We start from the raw sequence: 18,377 nt of genomic DNA on the forward strand, positions 1-18,377 counted from the left end.
CATTCTTCAGCACCGAGGAAGATGCCCTCGCTGTCTCGGATGGCATTGGTGAGGGACTGTCACTGTGCCTCCATTGCTCCTGGCACTGTTTGTCGCCCTAGGATTACACTGGGCTCTGGTTTTGCACCCGAAGAATGGAATGTTTTTTTTGTTTTATTCAGTCGAGGGCATTGATTGAGGTATAGATGCTTCGGCAGGATCGACGGTATCGATGGTGGCACTGAAGGCGGCATCAAAGGCATCGGTGAAGGCATCGATGGAAGCATTGATGGCATAGGTGGAGCACCAATGGCATCGACAGAAGCACTGATGGCATCAACAGAGGCATCGATGGAACCAGTGGAACTGATGGCGACATCGACGGGATCGATGGTGGCCTTGATAGCATTGACGAGGACATCGATGGCACCAATGAAATCGATGAGGGCATCAATGGCACCGATGGAATCGATGTGGGCATCAATGGCATCGACATAGGCATTGATGCAATCAACACAGGCAGTGATGGCATCAATGGAATCGACATGGGTATTGATGGCATTGATGGAATCAACGTGGGCATCGAAGACATCGATGGAATCGAAGAGGGCATCGAAGGAATCGATGGGGGCATCGACGGCATGGATGTGGGCATCAACGGCATGGTTGAGGGCATCGAGGAAATCGATGGAGGCACTGATGGAATTGATGTGAGCATCGATGGCATCGATGGCAGTCCTGGCGGCAATGGGAACCATGACGTCCCAAACGCTCTAGCCCCGATGAACCCGGTGGAGGTTTGCAGGAAGGACACTTGCAGGTATCGTGGGACAGACCGAGGGTGAAAAGAAGGACGCAATTCGGTTGGTAACCCAGGGAAACCGTTCGTGAGGTGACAGGAACCAACCAAAAAACAGGGCATAGTATTCACCGAGCGTCGATGAAATGTATATGAAGGGATACCTGTGTAGGGAAAAATTATTTGTGAAGTAAAACTTCAAGTGTTTCCGTGAAGAAATGTTATGAGAAATCTCTCACAGAGCTCCTGAATGCGAGGCAAACTGCATTGCGGAAAAAAAAGAGACTGAAGGGAGACCCCTGTGGACACAGGGATCATGGCATGCTGGGCATGCTCAGTGTGCCAGTCAAAGTTTTCTAGAAACTTTGACAGAAAGGTTTTCTATGATAGAGCTCCATCTAGTGACATAACCCATATGTGAGGACTACCATCCTGCTTGGCCTGGGAGAAATATGATTGCAGAAAAAGACCATACAATCCATCTAGTCTGCCCAGCCATACCAACTGATTCAGCTTTACAATTCTTAACATTCCCTCAGAAATCCCCTGTGTTTGTTCCATGCTTTTTTAAATTCAGATACTGTTCTTGTCTTTTCCTTCTCCACTGGAGGCTGTTCCATGCACCCACTATCCTCTCTTTAAAGAAAAAATTCTTAAAATTACTCCCAAGTCTACTCCCTTTCACCCTCATCCCATGACCCCTTGTTCTAGATACTTTTCCATTTAAAGAAGCCCGCCTACTATGCATGGAAACCTTGGGAGATTTTAAATATCTCTATCATATCTCCCCTATCTTGCCATTCCTCTAGGAAATATATATTCAGATCTTTAAGTCTGTCCCCATATGCTTTAGAATGAAGACCAATGAATAGTTTAGAAACAACTCTCTGGACAGATGTCAAACAGTTTACATCCTTTTGAAGGTACGATCTCCAGAATTATACACAGTATTCTAATTAAGGTCTTACTAAGGATTTAAACAGGGGCAATATCACTTCCCTTTTTCTGATGACCATTCCTCTCCCTATGCAGCTAAGCATCTTCCTGGCTTTTTCTGTCACCTTAGACACCTATTTGGCCACCTTAAGATCATCAAATACAATCATTGCCAAATCATGCACTTCTTTCAGGAATAGAAGAATTTCACCCTCTATACTGTACCTCTTCTTTGAGTTTTTGCATCCTAAATGCATACCTCTGAACTTTTTAGCATTAAATCTTAGCTGCCAGACCCTAGACCATTCCATGCCTCATGTTTTCTACACCTTCTTGTTTGTCTACCCTTTTGCAGATTTTGATATCATTGGCAAAACACAGATCTTTCCGCAATGTTGTTTACGAAAATGTTGAAAAGCACCAGTCCAAGGACTGATCCCTGTGGCACACCACTAATAATGCCCCTTCCTCAGAGTGAACTCCATTTACCACTAACATTTGACAGCTCCCATTCAACCAGTTTCTTACCCAGTCAATCACTTTAGGGCCCATACCAAGGGTGCTCAATTTATTTATGAGTCACCTAGCTTGGATTTAGACATAGTCAATATAGGCAACTGCCTACGATGCCAAATTTTGATAGATGCCAGAGCATTGATGCTGTTGCTATGGCTCCCAGTCACTTACATAGAGGAGTGGTGTCCTAATCTTGTGGTGGCCTTGGCAGCAACTTAAAAAATAAATTAAGCTCAGGACTTGAAGCCACCTGTTGCACACTCAAGGCCATGTGGCAGCACTGACCCTTTCTCCTTCATAGGCTTCCTGTTACTATAATGAGAGTGAGACATTGCAGGCTCCATGCTCAATTTGTTTTTTTTTTTTTATTGCTGTTGCCGCTGTTGCAGGATCTGGACACTGCTGCTTTAGGTAAGTAGCTGAAAGTCAACTCCCACCTGTATTTCAGGAGAAGAGGGGGTGCCACACTCCCTCCCTACCCCCACCCCGCCCCCACTGCCTATGGATGCCCAAAATCTGGCCTATGCGGAACCATGTCATAGGTGTTACTCAAATCCAAGTACACTACATCGACCACTCTCCCCTAATCCTCTGGTCATCCAATCAAAGAAATTGATAAGATTCATCTAACAGGAGCTACCTCTGGTAAAACCATGCTGTTTTGAATCCTGCAATCCACTGCTTTCCGGAAACTACACTATCCTCTGTTTTAGCAGCAAATCCATTAATCTGCTGACCACAGAAGTCTGATTAACAGGCCTGTGGTCCCAGCCTCCTCCTTACTTCAAACAGGAACCACATTCGCCTGTCTCCATTATTCCGGAATTACTCCCAACTCTAAAGAAGCATTGAAAAGGTCAGCCAGTGATGCTGCCAGAACTTCTCTAAGTTTTTTTTTAATACCCTCATATGTGTCCCATTCAACCCCATCGCTATCTACTTTGGGGCCAATATTAAAATATAGCTGGCTATGTAAGTTAGCCAGATAAATTTTATCCAGCATACAGTCATCATAACAACCCAACCTTCTGTGTCCTAGCAATCTGTGTAAAGAATAAGCATCTTGATCTGTAATCCATTCAGTTACTTGTATTCTGGTCATTGTTTCATTACATTTTTAAAAGCCTGAAAATATTTGTATTATGTTGGGAATACGGCCACCATTAAATATATTTTCAAATGCCTTGGTCACTTCATGGCCTACCTTAGTTTTTAGGCTCACAACCCAAACATATTTGGACAAGATATCTATCACCGTCAAGATGTATTGGAAGCCGCTGTTATAACCGGACAAGGTGGTCAGGTCGACCAGATCAGCCTGCCATTGTGCATCCATGTCTGACATGATTGCTTTGTTTCTTTTAAAATGTGTCCTAGCAGGACTGTGTAAAGAATAAGCATCCTAATCTATATGTCATTCAGTTACTTGTTTTCTGTAAACCTCACCACTAAAATTTACTAGGCTAAAAAGGATTTCCAAAAGTTTAACACAGTGGAAAATTTACTTAGAGAGAGTTCACTTAAACAAAGTTAAGTTGTTAAAAATTGATTATTTTTCATATAGTTAGTTAAACAATTGAGATGGAAATTTTGCACACACTATTAAAAACGTTGCCTCAGAATGCAACCACATTGTTCTACAAAATACCAATGGCTCTGACTTTCCAATAATTGAAAAAATTGACATTTACCAAAACAAAATGATTACCTGGCTTGTGCATGGTTGGGGTTCTGATTAATTATAGCTGTGAAATCAGAGAGAGCTGTATTCCAGTTTGAATTTTCAAAGCAATATAACCCATGTCTCATTAAAGCATCTATTCTTCTAGGATTGTACTTAAAACACTACATGGAGAGAAAAAAGTGAAAAATGTTAATGTGATATTTACTTTTCATTTTCCTAAACAAGGAGAAAAAAGTAGCTGGAACAAGGTTATTAACCAGCTTGATTCTGGCTGACCTGGTCATTTTTTGTTAAGGGAGCCTAGTAGCCAGCAGCCAGCAAGACTTTTAAACCAGTAATATAATTACCAGTAATCCACTGATCTGCTACCTTTTTTGCTCTCTCCCCACTACCTTCTTTTCCCTTCCCTCCCTGTCAGACCATCTGTCATTCCTCCTCTTCCTACATATCTATCGCCCCTTTTGTTTCTTTTTTGCTATATGGCACAACAAAGCTGTACATCACAGCTATTGAGGGATATAATTTCTAAAATTTCTGTGGGACATTTTAAATGCGGCTCATGCAGTCATTGTAGTAGCACAATTGAAGGCATTGTTTGGCAAGAACCCATCAATGGCTTCAGGATTAAATGTAGATCCTAGACAGATTGCCTCTTCATGAATGTTATATATGCAATAGTATGTCCTTGCCCCAAGGTATACGTTGGGTGCACATCTCGAGCCATCAGAGTGCGGTTAATTGAGCATAAATCTTGTTTGAAGACATCTCAATTAAATTCTCCTATGGTTCACCCATTGTAAAGAATCACTACACAGTTTCAAAACACTCAGGTGGACTGTTATAGAACAAGTAAATATTTCCAGTCGGGGAGGAGACTTACGTTCACAGTCTCCTTTACAGAGAAGACTTTTGGATTTATACACTCTGAACAGCAACTCCATTTGGAATGAATGAAGAATTAAATTGGAAAGCTCTAGCATAGGAACTTTGTTTAATATAAGATCTTTTGAAAGTTTAGCATTTTAACTGCGTTAACTGATTGGCTCCTTTAGTTTAGTTACATCAATTGGTCTTATCACTGGCACCTGTTCTCATTGGTTAGTCTCACGTCACATGATGGATATATAAACTACAAAATGAATGTTAGTTGTTGCTCTACCACTTTTTCAGTGAGCATTTCAAGCGAAAGAGATGAGGATTAGTGTTTCAAGCGAAAGAGATGAGGATTGCAGCACTGGATCATTGGCAGTGGCACTACAATAAAGAATGAAAATTTCCCCTGACAAAGGATTTAATCTGAAACGTGGCCTCATTGGGAGGGCAGGAAGCTATTAACTTTTGATGCTGGTTTCTAAACTTATGTCTTTTAAGCTTGATGCCAAAATATTGCTATTTTATGAACTAATAGTAGGTTAATTTTGGAGCGCCACTTTTGCAAAATTCACTAGGAATCACTTTTTTAAAACATTTTTTTTCTCAGTAAAAACATGGACATCACAATGAGGAAGGTGGTTTGTGGTTCAGCTATATGAAACCATCAATCTCTCCCATAAAAATCTGATTTCAAATAATTTCAAATAATTTCTAAAAAAAATACTTTTGGTATACAAGATGTATGTTAGAATGCAAATATCCTTGGTATTTTTTGTTCATTTTGGGAAGATTGAGAAATAATGTTAATTTACTTTTGTTAATATCATTACATTCCTTGGTGGTTATTTTTTGTATTGGTTTGTCATAGCAAAGTTACTTTCCATAATACCTACTGTCCCACTAGGAAACCGTATCCAGAGAGAAATAGGATATAAATGTATAGACTAAAATACACACTGCAGTCTTGCAAATCTTCTCAATATAGGAAAATCTTAAATAGGTGACTTATTGTTGCGATCCCGGTCGCGGGGTTCTTATCTCTGCTAAGACCCGAACGTCCAGCTGGCCTCCCCGACGCCAATACAGGTCTGCACAAGCCTTTCCCCACTGCGGCGTCTCCTCGAGGGAGACGCTGTCGTGTCCTCTGGCCTGGCTCTGCCCATTCGATATGCACGCCCGCAAGGAAGCAACTCTTAAAGCTGCAGGTGCGGGAAACCTCAGCCAGCCTCCGGAGTGACGTCAGACACCAGCAGGGTATTTAAACCCTGGCCCTGCTCCAGAGGATTGCCTTGCAACGAGGTTCACTCCGGTGTGAGTATCTAGTTGCTGTTCCGTTCCTGCTCCAGCCTTGATCCTGCTTCCGTTCCTGCTCCAGCCTGATCCAGCTTCCGTTCCAGTTCCAGCCTTGATCCCGATCCTGCTTCCATTCCGGTTCCAGACTCGATTCCTGACCCATCGGCCTGTCTTCCTGGTACTGATCTGGTTCGTCTTCTGGTCATTCTCTGTCTGTCTCCGGCCCTGATCCTCAGACTGTCCCACCGACCTGCACTTCTTCACTGCGACGTCTGGACTCGTCCCCGGGAAACTTCACCTAAGTCCCAGCGGCTCGGGTTCTCACGGGCTCCTCCCAGGGGAACCTCGGGCTTCCAAGGGTGAAGCTAACCACTGGTCTCCTTGCATCCTCAGCCTCCTGGCCACTCTTCTACTGCGGAGATCTTCCATCCTTCTTCCTCCACTGGCCGGCCCAAGGGTCCACAATTCCTAACATTTATATTGCCATGGCCCTTACATTATGTGCATTAAGATATTTGTTTAAGTTTAAGCCCACCTGGGCAGTAGAGAAAGACATGCAATTTGCTACTTAATTTAAAATGGTGTGTTTTATCATTGAAATTCCAGATATACTAAGGTCACAAAAAACAAAATGTTAGGTGAACGTTTATGAGCTTTAGTCAGTTCCAGGTAGAAGATGAAAGCAATCCAGGGAATAATAGACCTTTTCACCTTTAAACCTACATGACCGAGGGAAAATGCTGGCAGAATGACTGACATATTACCTTTGAAGACCAGCATCACATGTTGTGAGTGTCTTGATGGACCCCTGGGCCAGCCTGACGGAGAAGAGGGATGGTGAGAAGAGGAGTCTCCGTAGGCGGGAGGCGGATACCTGGAAGAGCGATAAGATAGATCTTCACCCTGGAAGCCCGAGACTCCCCCGGGAGGAGCCCGTAGGAGCCGGGCTGCTGGGCCTTAGGAGACTGAAGATGAGGACTTCACCCTGGAAGCCCGAGACTCCCCCGGGAGGAGCCCGTAGCAGCCCGGGCCGCTGGGGCTTAGGCGATCAGCGAAACCAGTAGAGAAGGTCCGGGGTCGAGGCAGGCGGCAGACATGGAGGGTCTTAAGCAGGCTGAAGTCAGAACCAGAGAAGCAGTACCGGGACAGGCAGGGAAGATCCGGGACCAGAACAGAGGCAGACAGGAATCTGGAACACGAAGGACTGGGACTCGAACTGAAGCAGAAGCTGGAGCACGAGAGGAAAATCCAGACCTGGAGCTGGATCAATTGGGACAGGAACAGCTGGAGCTGGAACAGCTGGAGCTGGAACAACTGGAAGAACTGGAAACAGCAAGGAAACAGCAAGTAACAGCAATTGTTACTTTGTACAATTGTATATAATTATCCTCCTCTATCTCTTTTATTTCTTACTATCCCAGTTCATTAGCCCTTGTTAATTGTAACTGCTTCTCTTCTCCACGTTTATTTATGTTTATGGTTATATTATTGCACCCCTGTTTTTCTGTAAACCGACATGATGAGAACGAGTTCTTGAATGCCGGTATAAAAAAACCTTAAATAAATAAAATAAATAAAGGAAGCAGGCAAGCACCCAGAGCACACAGCAACAAGCACCAGAAGGTAACCTTGTTGCAAGGCATCAAACAGAGGCAGACGCCGGCCTTAAGTATTTGCCGGCGTCTGACATCATGGAAAGGGGCGGCCCGCCATGTGGCGGAAAAAGCCCTTTAAAGTCACCCTCCTCGCGCACGCGCGTGCTTAGGAGGGGAGGGGCTGAACTCAGTGACTCGGCGGCGTCTCCCTCGTAGAGACGCCGCCGCAGATCAGGTCTTGTCGGCCCGCCTGGGCACAGCGGTTGCTGCCGGGAACCAGGCCCACGGACCGGCGAACCAACGCGGAGCTCCCGGGCCCAGGACCCCGGAAGAGAATGTAAGGTCCCGGTCGTGAGTGCTGCGACCTGGACCGCAACATCACATTTGCTAAAAACTTAGAATGCATGAAAAGCACCATTCTATTGTGATGAATTCAGGTATTGCATGTATAAGTCACATGATCTGAAATTCAATGTCTCTGTGTGCTGGTGATTGCCACCAAAAATGTGACCTTCATGGCCAGGTACTTGAAGTACAAGAGTCTAGATGTTTGAAGAAGGATATTGAATGACTCTGTTAGAGCCCTAATAAGAGGCTTCAACTGAAGCAATCCCCTCATGAATCTGGCAATTAAATCCTGTACAGAGCTGGAATTTTCTTTTACATGCTGGTAATAAACACCAATTGCAATAAGGTGAATCATAGTTGGTTTTAGGCCAAAATTTGGAAGATGTAGAAATTATTCACGTAATTTTTATGGGGAAAAGAGGAATGACTACGGCAAGCCTCCTTCATGAAAAGCCATAACACCTTCTGATAGATTTCCTTCTAGAAGACAGAAGGACTTTAAGCATCTTTACCTAAGCAATTTTATTATGACTCTCTCAACATCCAGGCTGTGAAACCCAGAGACTAGGTGTTGGTGTGGACCAACACTTCCTGGATTTGTGTGAGCAGAGAAGAGGAAGTTTGCAATTTGTTTCATTTCCTAAGAACATAAGAAATTGCCATGCTGGGTCAGACCAAGGGTCCATCAAGCCCAGCATCCTGTTTCCAACAGAGGTCAAACCAGGCCACAAGAACCTGGCAATTACTCAAACACTAAGAAGATCCCATGCTACTGATGCAATTAATAGCAGTGGCTATTCCCTAAGTAAAATTGATTAATAGCAGTTAATGGACTTCTCCTCCAAGAACTTATTAAAACCTTTTTTGAAACCAGCTACACTAACTACACTAACCACATCCTCTGGCAAAAATTCCAGAGCTTTATTGTGCATTGAGTGAAAAAAAAATTGTTTCCGATTAGTCTTAAATGTGCTATTTGCTAACTTCAGGGAATGCCCCCTAGTCCTTCTGTTATTCGAAAGTATAAATAACCGATTCACATCTAGTCGTTCAAGTCTCTCATGAACTTAAAGACCTCTATCATATCCCCCCTCAGCCATCTCTTCTCCAAGCTGAACAGCCCTAACCTCTTCAGCCTTTCCTCATAGGGGAGCTGTTCCATCCCCTTTATCATTTAGGTTGCTCTTCTCTGTACCTTCTCCATTGCAGCTATATCTTTTTTAAGATGTGGCGACCAGAATTGTACACAGCATTCAAGGTGCAGTCTCACCATGGAGCGATATAGAGGCATTATGACATTTTCTGTTTTATTAACCATTCCCTTCCTAATAATTCCTAACATTCTGTTTGCTTTTTTGACTGCTGCAGCACACTGAGCTGACGATTTTAAAGTATTATCCACTAGGATGCCTAGATATTTTTCCTGGGTGGTATCTCCTACTATGGAACCTAACATTGTGTATCTACAGCAAGAGTTATTTTTCCCTATATGCAAAACCTTGCACTTGTCCACATTAAATTTCATCTGCCATTTTGGATGCCCAATCTTCCAGTCTTGCAAGGTCCTCCTGTAATGTATCACAATCCGCTTGTGATTTAACTACTCTGAATAATTTTGTATCATCTGCAAATTTGATAACCTCATTCATAGTATTCCTTTCCAGATCATTTATATATATACAAGCCGTTAAGCCCGTTAAAACGGGCTACATCCCTCTGTCTCTCACCTCCCCCTCTTTCTCTCTCCCCTCACTCTTCACCACCCCCTCCCTCACCCACTCCTCCCCACCCTCCCTCTCCTATCACTCAGTCCCTCCCTCCCACTCAGTCTCACTCACTCCCTCCCCCCTCTCTCCCTCCCTCTCACTCACTCAGTCCCACTCACTCTCCCTCAGTCCCCACTCTCTCCGTCCTCTCCCTCAGTCCCACTCCCTCCCTCCTCTCCCTCAGTCCCACTCCCTCCCTCCCTCTCTCTCCCTCAGTCCCACTCCCTCCCTCAGTCCCTCCCCCTCACTCAATCCCTCCCTCCCACTCAGTCACTCCCTCCCCCCTCCCTCTCACTCACTCAGTCCCACTCACTCCCTCTCTCTCCCAGTCCCCCCTCTCCCTCTCACTCAGTCCCACTCCCTCCCTCTCACTCAGTCCCTCCCCCTCACTCAATCCCTCCCTCTCACTCAGTCACTCCCTCCCACTCTCTCTCTCCGTCCCTCCCTCCCACTCAGTCCGTCCCTCCCTCTCTCTCTCTTCTCCCTCCCTCGCTACCGCCCGCTACCGCCGTCGCCGCTACCGCCGTCGCTACCGCCGTCGCCGCTACCGCCGTCGCTCGCTACCGCCGTCGCCGCCCGCTGCCGGTACCGCCGCCGCCGCCATTTTTTTTTCTTTCTGAAGCTGCCTCAGAGCGACGTGCTCGCCCGCACATGCGCGGTAGAGCTGGTCTCTACTGCGCATTTGCGGGCCGTCGGTCACAGGCCATTTATAAGGTAGATATTGAAAATCATCGGTCCAAGTACAGATCCCTGAGGCACTCCACTGTTTACCTTTTTCCACTGAGAAAATTCACCAATTAATCCTACTCTCTGTTTCCTGTCTTTTAACCACTTTGTAATCCATAAAAGGACATCACCTCCTATTCCATGACTTTTTTAGATTTCTTAGAAGCCTCTCGAGGGACTTTGCCAAACGCCTTCTGAAAATCCAAATACACTACATCTACTGGTTCACCTTTATCCACATGTTTATTAACCTCTTCAAAAAAATGAAGCAGATTTGTTAGGCAAGACTTCCCTTTGGTAAATCCATGTTGACTGTGTTCCATTAAACCATGTCTTTCTATATGCTTTATGATTTTGATGTTTAGAATAGTTTCCACTATTTTTCCCTGCACTGATGTCAGACTCACTGGTCTATAGTTACCCGGATCACCCCTGGAGCCTTTTTTAAATATTGGGGTTACATTGGCCACCCTCCAGTCTTCAAGTACAATGGATGATTTTTAGGGGTAGGCATTCGTTTGCAAAGTATTGGCAATCTGCAACGTATATGCCATATTTGTTGTATTCCTGGAGGTCATGAAACATACAGCAAACCCCCACGAATACAATGTATCACTAACGAATAAACCCCCACCCTCCTGACCTCCCCAAGACTTGCCAAAAGTCCCTGGTGGTCCAGTGGAGGTCCTGGAGCTATATCCTGCACTCGGGCCATTGGCTGCCAGTATTCAAAATGGCGCCGATAGCTTTTGCCCTTACTATGTCACAGGGGCTACCGGTGTCATTGGTCGGTCCGTCACATGGTAGAAGCACAAGATTGCGCCGGCATTCCATTACTCCTACCATGTGACAGGAGCCGAACAATCGTACCGGTAGCCCCTGTGACATAGTAAGGACAAAGGCTTTCAGGGCCAATTTGAATACCAGCAGCCAACAGCCCGAGTGCAGGATATAGCTCCAGGACCTCCACTGGACCACCAGGGACTTTTGGCAAGTCTTGGGGAGGTCAGGAGGGTGGGGGTTTATTCGTTAGTGATACATTGTATTCGTGGGGGTTTGCTGTATGTTTCATGACCTCCAGGAATACAACAAATATGGCATATACGTTGCAGATTGCCAATACTTTGCAAACGAATGCCTACCCCTAAAAATCATGCTAGACCACCAGGGACATTTGGCAAGTCTTGGGGGGGTCAGAAAGGTGGGGGGTTGAGGGTAATTACATTTAAAATGTTGGAATGGGGGTTTTTTTGGGAAACGAAAACATATTTAACTAATGAACGATCAGGGTCCCCGAGAACGGATGCAACGGATTTGGGTCCTGACGAATACTGAATGGGACAAATCCATCCCTGCTGCACATCCCTAATGATTTTAATGATAGGTTACAAATTTTAACTAATAGATCAGAAATTTCATTTTTTAGTTCCATCAGTACCCTAGGATGCAAACCATCTGGTCCAGGTGATTTGCTACTCTTTAATTTGTCAATCTGGCCTACTACATAAGAACGTAAGAAATTGCCATGCTGGGTCAGACCAAGGGTCCATCAAGCCCAGCATCCTGTTTCCAACAGACGCCAAAACCAGGCCACAAGAACCTGGCAAAACACTAAGAAGATCCCATGCTACTGATGCAATTAATAGCAGTGACTATTCCCTAAGTAAAATTGAATAATAGCCATTAATGGACTTCTCCTCCAAGAACTTATCCAAACCTTTTTTGAAACCAGCTACACTAACTACACTAACCACATCCTCTGGCAAAAATTCCAGAGTTTTATTCTGCATTGAGTGAAAAAGAATAGTCTCCGATTAGTCTTAAATGTGCTATTTGCTAACTTCAGGGAATGCCCCCTAGTCCTTCTGTTATTCGAAAGTATAAATAACCGATTCACATCTACTCGTTCAAGACCTCTCATGATCTTAAAGTCCTCTATCATATGCCCCCTCAGCTGTCTCTTCTCCAAGCTGAACAGCCCTAACCTCTTCAGCCTTTCCTCATAGGGGAGCTGTTCCATCCCCTTTATCATTTTGGTTGCCCTTCTCTGTACCTTCTCCATCACAACTATATCTTTTTTGAGATGCGGCGACCAGAATTGTACACAGTATTCAAGGTGTGGTCTAACCATGGAGCAATACAGAGGCATTATGAATATTTTCCGTTCTATTAACCATTCCCTTCCTAATAATTCTTAACATTCTATTTGCTTTTTTGATTGCTGCAGCACACTGAGCCGATGATTTTAAAGTATTATCCACTATGATGCCTAGATCTTTTTCCTGGGTGGTAGCTCGTAATATGGAACCTAACATTGTGTAACTACAGCAAGGGTTATTTTTCCCTATATGCACCACCTTGCACTTGTCCACATTAAATTTCATCTGCCATTTGGATGCCCAATCTTCCAGTCTTGCAAGGTCCTCCTGTAATGTATCACAGTCTGCTTGTGATTTAACTACTCTGAATAATTTTGTATCATCCGCAAATTTGATAACCTCACTTGTCGTATTCCTTTCCAGATCATTTATATATATATTGAAAAGCACCGGTCCAAGTACAGATCCCTGAGGCACTCCACTGTTTACCCTTTTCCACTGAGAAAATTGACCATTTAATCCTACTCTCTGTTTCCTGTCTTTTAACCAGTTTGTAATCCACGAAAGGACATCGCCTCCTATCCCATGACTTTTTAGTTTTCGTAGAAGTCTCTCGTGAGGGACTTTGTCAAACGCCTTCTGAAAATCCAAATACACTACATCTACCGGTTCACCTTTATCCACATGTTTATTAACCCCTTCAAAAAAATGAAGCAGATTTGTTAGGCAAGACTTCCCTTGGGTAAATCCATGTTGACTGTGTCCCATTAAATCATGTCTTTCTATATGCTCTACGATTTTGATCTTGAGAATAGTTTCCAATATTTTTCCCAGCACTGAAGTCAGGCTCACTGGTCTATAGTTACCCGGATAGCCCTGGAACCTTTTTAAAATATTGGGCCACCCTCCAGTCTTCAGGTACAATGGATGATTTTAATGATAGGTTAACATTTTAACTAATAGATCAGAAATTTTATTTTTGAGTTCCTTCAGAACCCTAGGATGCATACCAACTGGTCCAGGTGATTTGCTACTCTTTAGTTTGTCAATCTGGCCTATGACATCTTCCAGGTTCACAGTGAACCTGGCCTACTACATCTTCCAGGTTCACAGTGATTTCATTCAGTTCGTCTGACTCATCACCCCTGAAAACCATTTCCGGAACTGGTATCTCCCCAACATCCTCATTAGTAAACAAGGAGGCAAAGAATTCATTTAGTCTTTCTGCAATGGCCTTATCTTCCCTAAGAGCCCCTTTAACCCCTCGGTCATCTAATGGTCCAAGAGACTCCCTCACAGGTTTCTTGCTTTGGATATATTTAAAAAAGTTTTTATTATGAGTTTTTGCCTCTATGGCCAACTTAATTTCAAATTCTCTCTTCGCCTGTCTTATCAATGTTTTACACTTACCTTGACAATGCTTATGTTTTATCCTATTTTCTTCAGATGGATCCTTCTTCCAATTTTTGAAGGATGTTTTTTTGGCTAAAATAGCCTCTTTCACCTCACCTTTTAACCATGATGGTAATCGTTTTGCCTTCCTTCCACCTTTCTTAATGTGCGGAATACATATGGACTCCGCCTCTAGGATGGTATTTTTAAACAATGTCCAAGCCTGTTGAATACTTTTAACCTTTGCAGCTGCACCTTTCAGTTTCTTTCTAACTATTTTCCTCATTTTATCAAAGTTTCCCTTTTTAAAATTTAGTGTTAGAGCTGCAGATTTACTTATTGTCCCCCTTCCAGTTTTTAGTTTAAATTTGATCATGTTATGATCACTGTTGCCAAGTGACCCCACCACCATTACTTCTCTCACCAAATCTTGCGTTCCACTAAGAATTATATCTAAAATAGCTCCCTCTCTTGTTGGTTCCTGAACCAATTGCTCCAGGAAGCAATCATTTATTACATCTAGGAACTTTATGTCTCTAGCAAGTCCTGATGTTACATTTACCCAGTCAATATTGGGGTCCCGAAACACGGGACCGTGTCGGGGGACTTTGTACAAATGATTGCTGTTTGATTTGTGGAGTTGCCATCTTCATCCTTATGAGTTATTATACATAATAAATTCAGAACTTGTGGAATTGAAGATTTGTTCCTGCGCCATTATTGTTGGTTACTTGCTGATGTGCAAGGTTTTGCTTCGATACTGTTGTGGTAATTGAAATCTCCCATTATTATTGCACTGCCAAATTGGTTTGCTTCCCTGATTTCTCTTAGCATTTCATCATCTGTCTGACCATTTTGTCCAGGTGGACGGTAGTATACTCCTATCACTATACTCTTACCCAACACACATGGGATTTCTACCCATATAGATTCTATTGAGCATTTATTCTCTTGTATGATCTTTATCCTGTTGGACTCTATACCCTCCCGGACATAAAGTGCCATACCCCCACCAAGTTGATCCTCCCTATCACTGCGATATAATTTGTACCCTGATATAGCACTGTCCCATTGGTTATCCTCCTTCCACCAAGTCTCTGTGATGCCAATTATGTCAGTCTCATCATTTGCTGCTATACACTCTAACTCTCCCATCTTACTTCTTAGATTTCCGGCATTGGCATACAGACATTTCAAAGTGTGGTTTTTGCTTGTTTTAACAACCTGCTTTTCAGTTGTTAGCGATAATTCGGAAATCCCTAGCTTCGGTAATTTTTTACATATAGGCACATGGACTACGTTTGCTTTTATTGGAACCTCTATGTTGGATGCCCTAACTCTCCTGTTTCATTAGTATCCTTCAAGGATACATTTCTCTGAACCATGCACTGCTGAGTGACTGTTGGCTTTCCCCCTTGTTCTAGTTTAAAAGCTGCTCTATCTCCTTTTTGAAAGTTAGTGCCAGCAGCTTGGTTCCACTCTGGTTAAGGTGGAGCCTATCCTTTTGGAAAAGTCTCCCCCTTCCCCAAAGTTTTCCCCAGTTCCTTACAAAACTGAATCCCTCTTCCCTGCACCATTGTCTCATCCACGCATTGACACTCTGGAGCTCTGCCTGCCTTTGAGGACCTGCACATGAAACAGGAAGCATTTCAGCGAATGCCACCCTGGAGGTTCTAGATTTCAGTTTCCTACCTAAAATCCTAAATTTGGCTTCTAGAACCTCTCTCCCACATTTTCCTATGTCGTTGGTGCCCACAGGAACCACAACAGCTGGCTCCTCCCCAGCACTGTCTATAATCCTATCTAGTTGATGCATGAGGTCTGCCACGTTCGCACCAGACAGGCAAGTTACCAGCCGGTCCTCACGTCCACCAGCCACCCTGCTATCTACATTTCTAATAATTGAATCACCAACTATGATGGCCGGCCTAAGCATTCCCTTCCTCAGAGAAAAAGCCCAAACAACCAAAAGCAAATTTATATTGACCAAAAGGAACTATGTGGATCATTGTTCCATGATTTCTTTTTAATTTTATTCAAATTCTGGCCACCAAAGGTATGAATACTTGTCCCCTAATGAGCAAGGAAGGTATCTGTCCTTAGTTTGCCTTCTGATGTTCTACTGGAGCAGAAAATTAGTACTTTCCTGTTCTGGGCTACTGCAAATAGAAAGAAGGCAAAGTAAGAGAGCTAGGAAAAGCAAGAGAAATGAAGACAGCTAAAAAGAATAGGTGATAGAGGTTTAAAGAAAGATGACAAAGGAGGGGTTCTACTGTAGAGACAAAGGTTTACCTTAGTAAGCTTACAAGAAGCAGAAAATGATACAACAGCCAAAAAGTGAATAGGCCTGAGAGAATAGGGAGAGCAAATGTGAAATGAAATATCTTTTTTTTTTTTTTTTGCAAAATTCAGTAAACAGGCAGAAAATGGACTAAAATCAGGGAGGTGGAGATAGCCTATATATTCTAATTAGGAATACATTCATGGTTTAAAGCAAGAAGGGGCAGTGAACAGGATAGGATGGCTTATACTGTGAGAGGGTCCCTAAGGGAAAAAGTGGAATGAGGAAAAATAAGTCATTGAAAGGATAGTATATTGACAACTGAGATTCTTTTTGGATGACTTAGCATTACTTCATCTTAAGCAAGCTGGTTTCAGTTAGGGTCAGGAGACAGAAACTGTCCTTGTATCACTAATCAATGAGATACAAACCCAAGCAGATCAAGGCCAAGATAATGTCTTAGCTTTTTTCAGATCTATCCTCAGTATTTAAAACAATAGATCACAAATGTGTTTACTATGGCGACTTCAAGCAATAGAAATTAGTGATGGTGTTCTGAAATGAAACTCATTTTTTTGGAAAGATCAAGCTTTAATTGTAAAAACAATATTGCTGAATATTGAACTTTGTCCTGTGTGGTCCCTCAAGGTTCAATAATGTCTTCAGTTTTATTTAAAACTTTTATGACCCCCCCCCCTCCACCCCTGCTGAAGTTTTAGATTGCTATTGGATTAAATGTTATATCTCTATGGATGGTTTACAGCTTTCAGTCAGGATGACTCATGATCAGTCTATAATAATGTCCTGTCTTAATGCCTATTTAATGGAGGTGGCTGAGTAGTTAAAGTTCCACGACTTGTAGCTTATCCTAAAATAGTCTTAAATGATATTTATGAATCAAGTTCATAGAGTAAGCCAACCATTTGATAGTAGATGTTTTTGAGTTTCTATCCAAGAAGGTAGTACAGAATCTGCGAGTGCTTTTGGATAACCAATTTTCAATGGATGCTTAGATTACAGTTGTAGTGAAAACTTCATTTTTTAATTTTCATAAGATTAGGCAACTTTGCCCCTATTTATACAGGTATGAACTGACATCTATTATACAAGCACTGGTAACCAGAAGAATTACTGCAACTTACTCTGTTGGGGTCTTCCTTTCAACTCCGACAGTGTTTACAACGTATTCAAAATGCATTTGCAAGGATATTTACTGGGAATCATATTAGAGATCGCATAAGTCTCAATTTTAAAGAAGTGCATTGTTTGCCAGTTATATGGAGAATTAAATTTAAAACTTAATAGTTAGTCTATAAATGTTTAGATTCTATGGCTCTACCAAATCTTCAGATATTGTTTTCTGCTATATGGCACAAAACAACATGCTCCCAATAAGCCCTGGTGTTCTTCACTGCAGAGTTTCCTCCATGTTCCTCCCGCTTCTCAAATGAAGTTCCAAGTGACAAGAAAAACAGTATTTAGCAAAATAGATCCTTTCTTATGGGATTTTGTATCTCCAGAGCTACATTTTCAACCATCTTATATGAATTTAAAGAAGAAGATCAAAGCCTGGCTATTTGAACAGGCATTTACAACCTGAGAAATTTAATTTGTTTGAATGACTACGGAGTTAATTTATTTTATAATATTTAGTTTTCTTTTTTAGATTTACTGATCTGTATTACTGTATTGATTTTTCTGTTTCTTTTTAGATATTTTAGATTTTATTTTATTATATTGTATTATTTAGTATTTTTATTGATTATTTATTATTATATGATCATAATAATGTGTATTGTACCAGTGTGAGAGTTGACAATGAAGTGGCAATCAAATCGAAATAAACTGGTTGAAAAATGCAGTGGCCAGGGCCAGATGAATGAGCCACTAGTTATGAAGTAGTCAGTCAGAGAGAGGACTATGGCCTATAAGGCACTGCTGTGAATACACTTAAGAAAGTTTGTAAAAGGATAGAACAGGGTACTAGGAGACATTTTGTGCTATTGCCAGGAGTATGGTAGATCCAAGGGTTACTTGGAGAAGGATATGCAAACAGATTCCACATGGACAGTATTAATATAGCAGGAGGA

The 18,377-nt window shown here is 42.7% G+C and overlaps 1 protein-coding gene across 1 annotated transcript in view; it reads right to left on the minus strand.

The window, feature by feature from the left end:
* The window catches only part of TTC6 (tetratricopeptide repeat domain 6), an 832,741-nt gene that overhangs the window by 421,314 nt on the left and 393,050 nt on the right, over positions 1-18,377 (minus strand). Inside the window, exon 15 of the mRNA XM_029598902.1 lies at positions 3,939-4,075. Within this exon, the coding sequence (XP_029454762.1) occupies positions 3,939-4,075 (137 nt within the window). The remainder of the gene's footprint in view (positions 1-3,938; positions 4,076-18,377) is intronic.

Source organism: Rhinatrema bivittatum, chromosome 4, assembly GCF_901001135.1.
Source record: "Rhinatrema bivittatum chromosome 4, aRhiBiv1.1, whole genome shotgun sequence".
Classification (NCBI taxonomy): Eukaryota; Metazoa; Chordata; class Amphibia; order Gymnophiona; family Rhinatrematidae; genus Rhinatrema; species Rhinatrema bivittatum.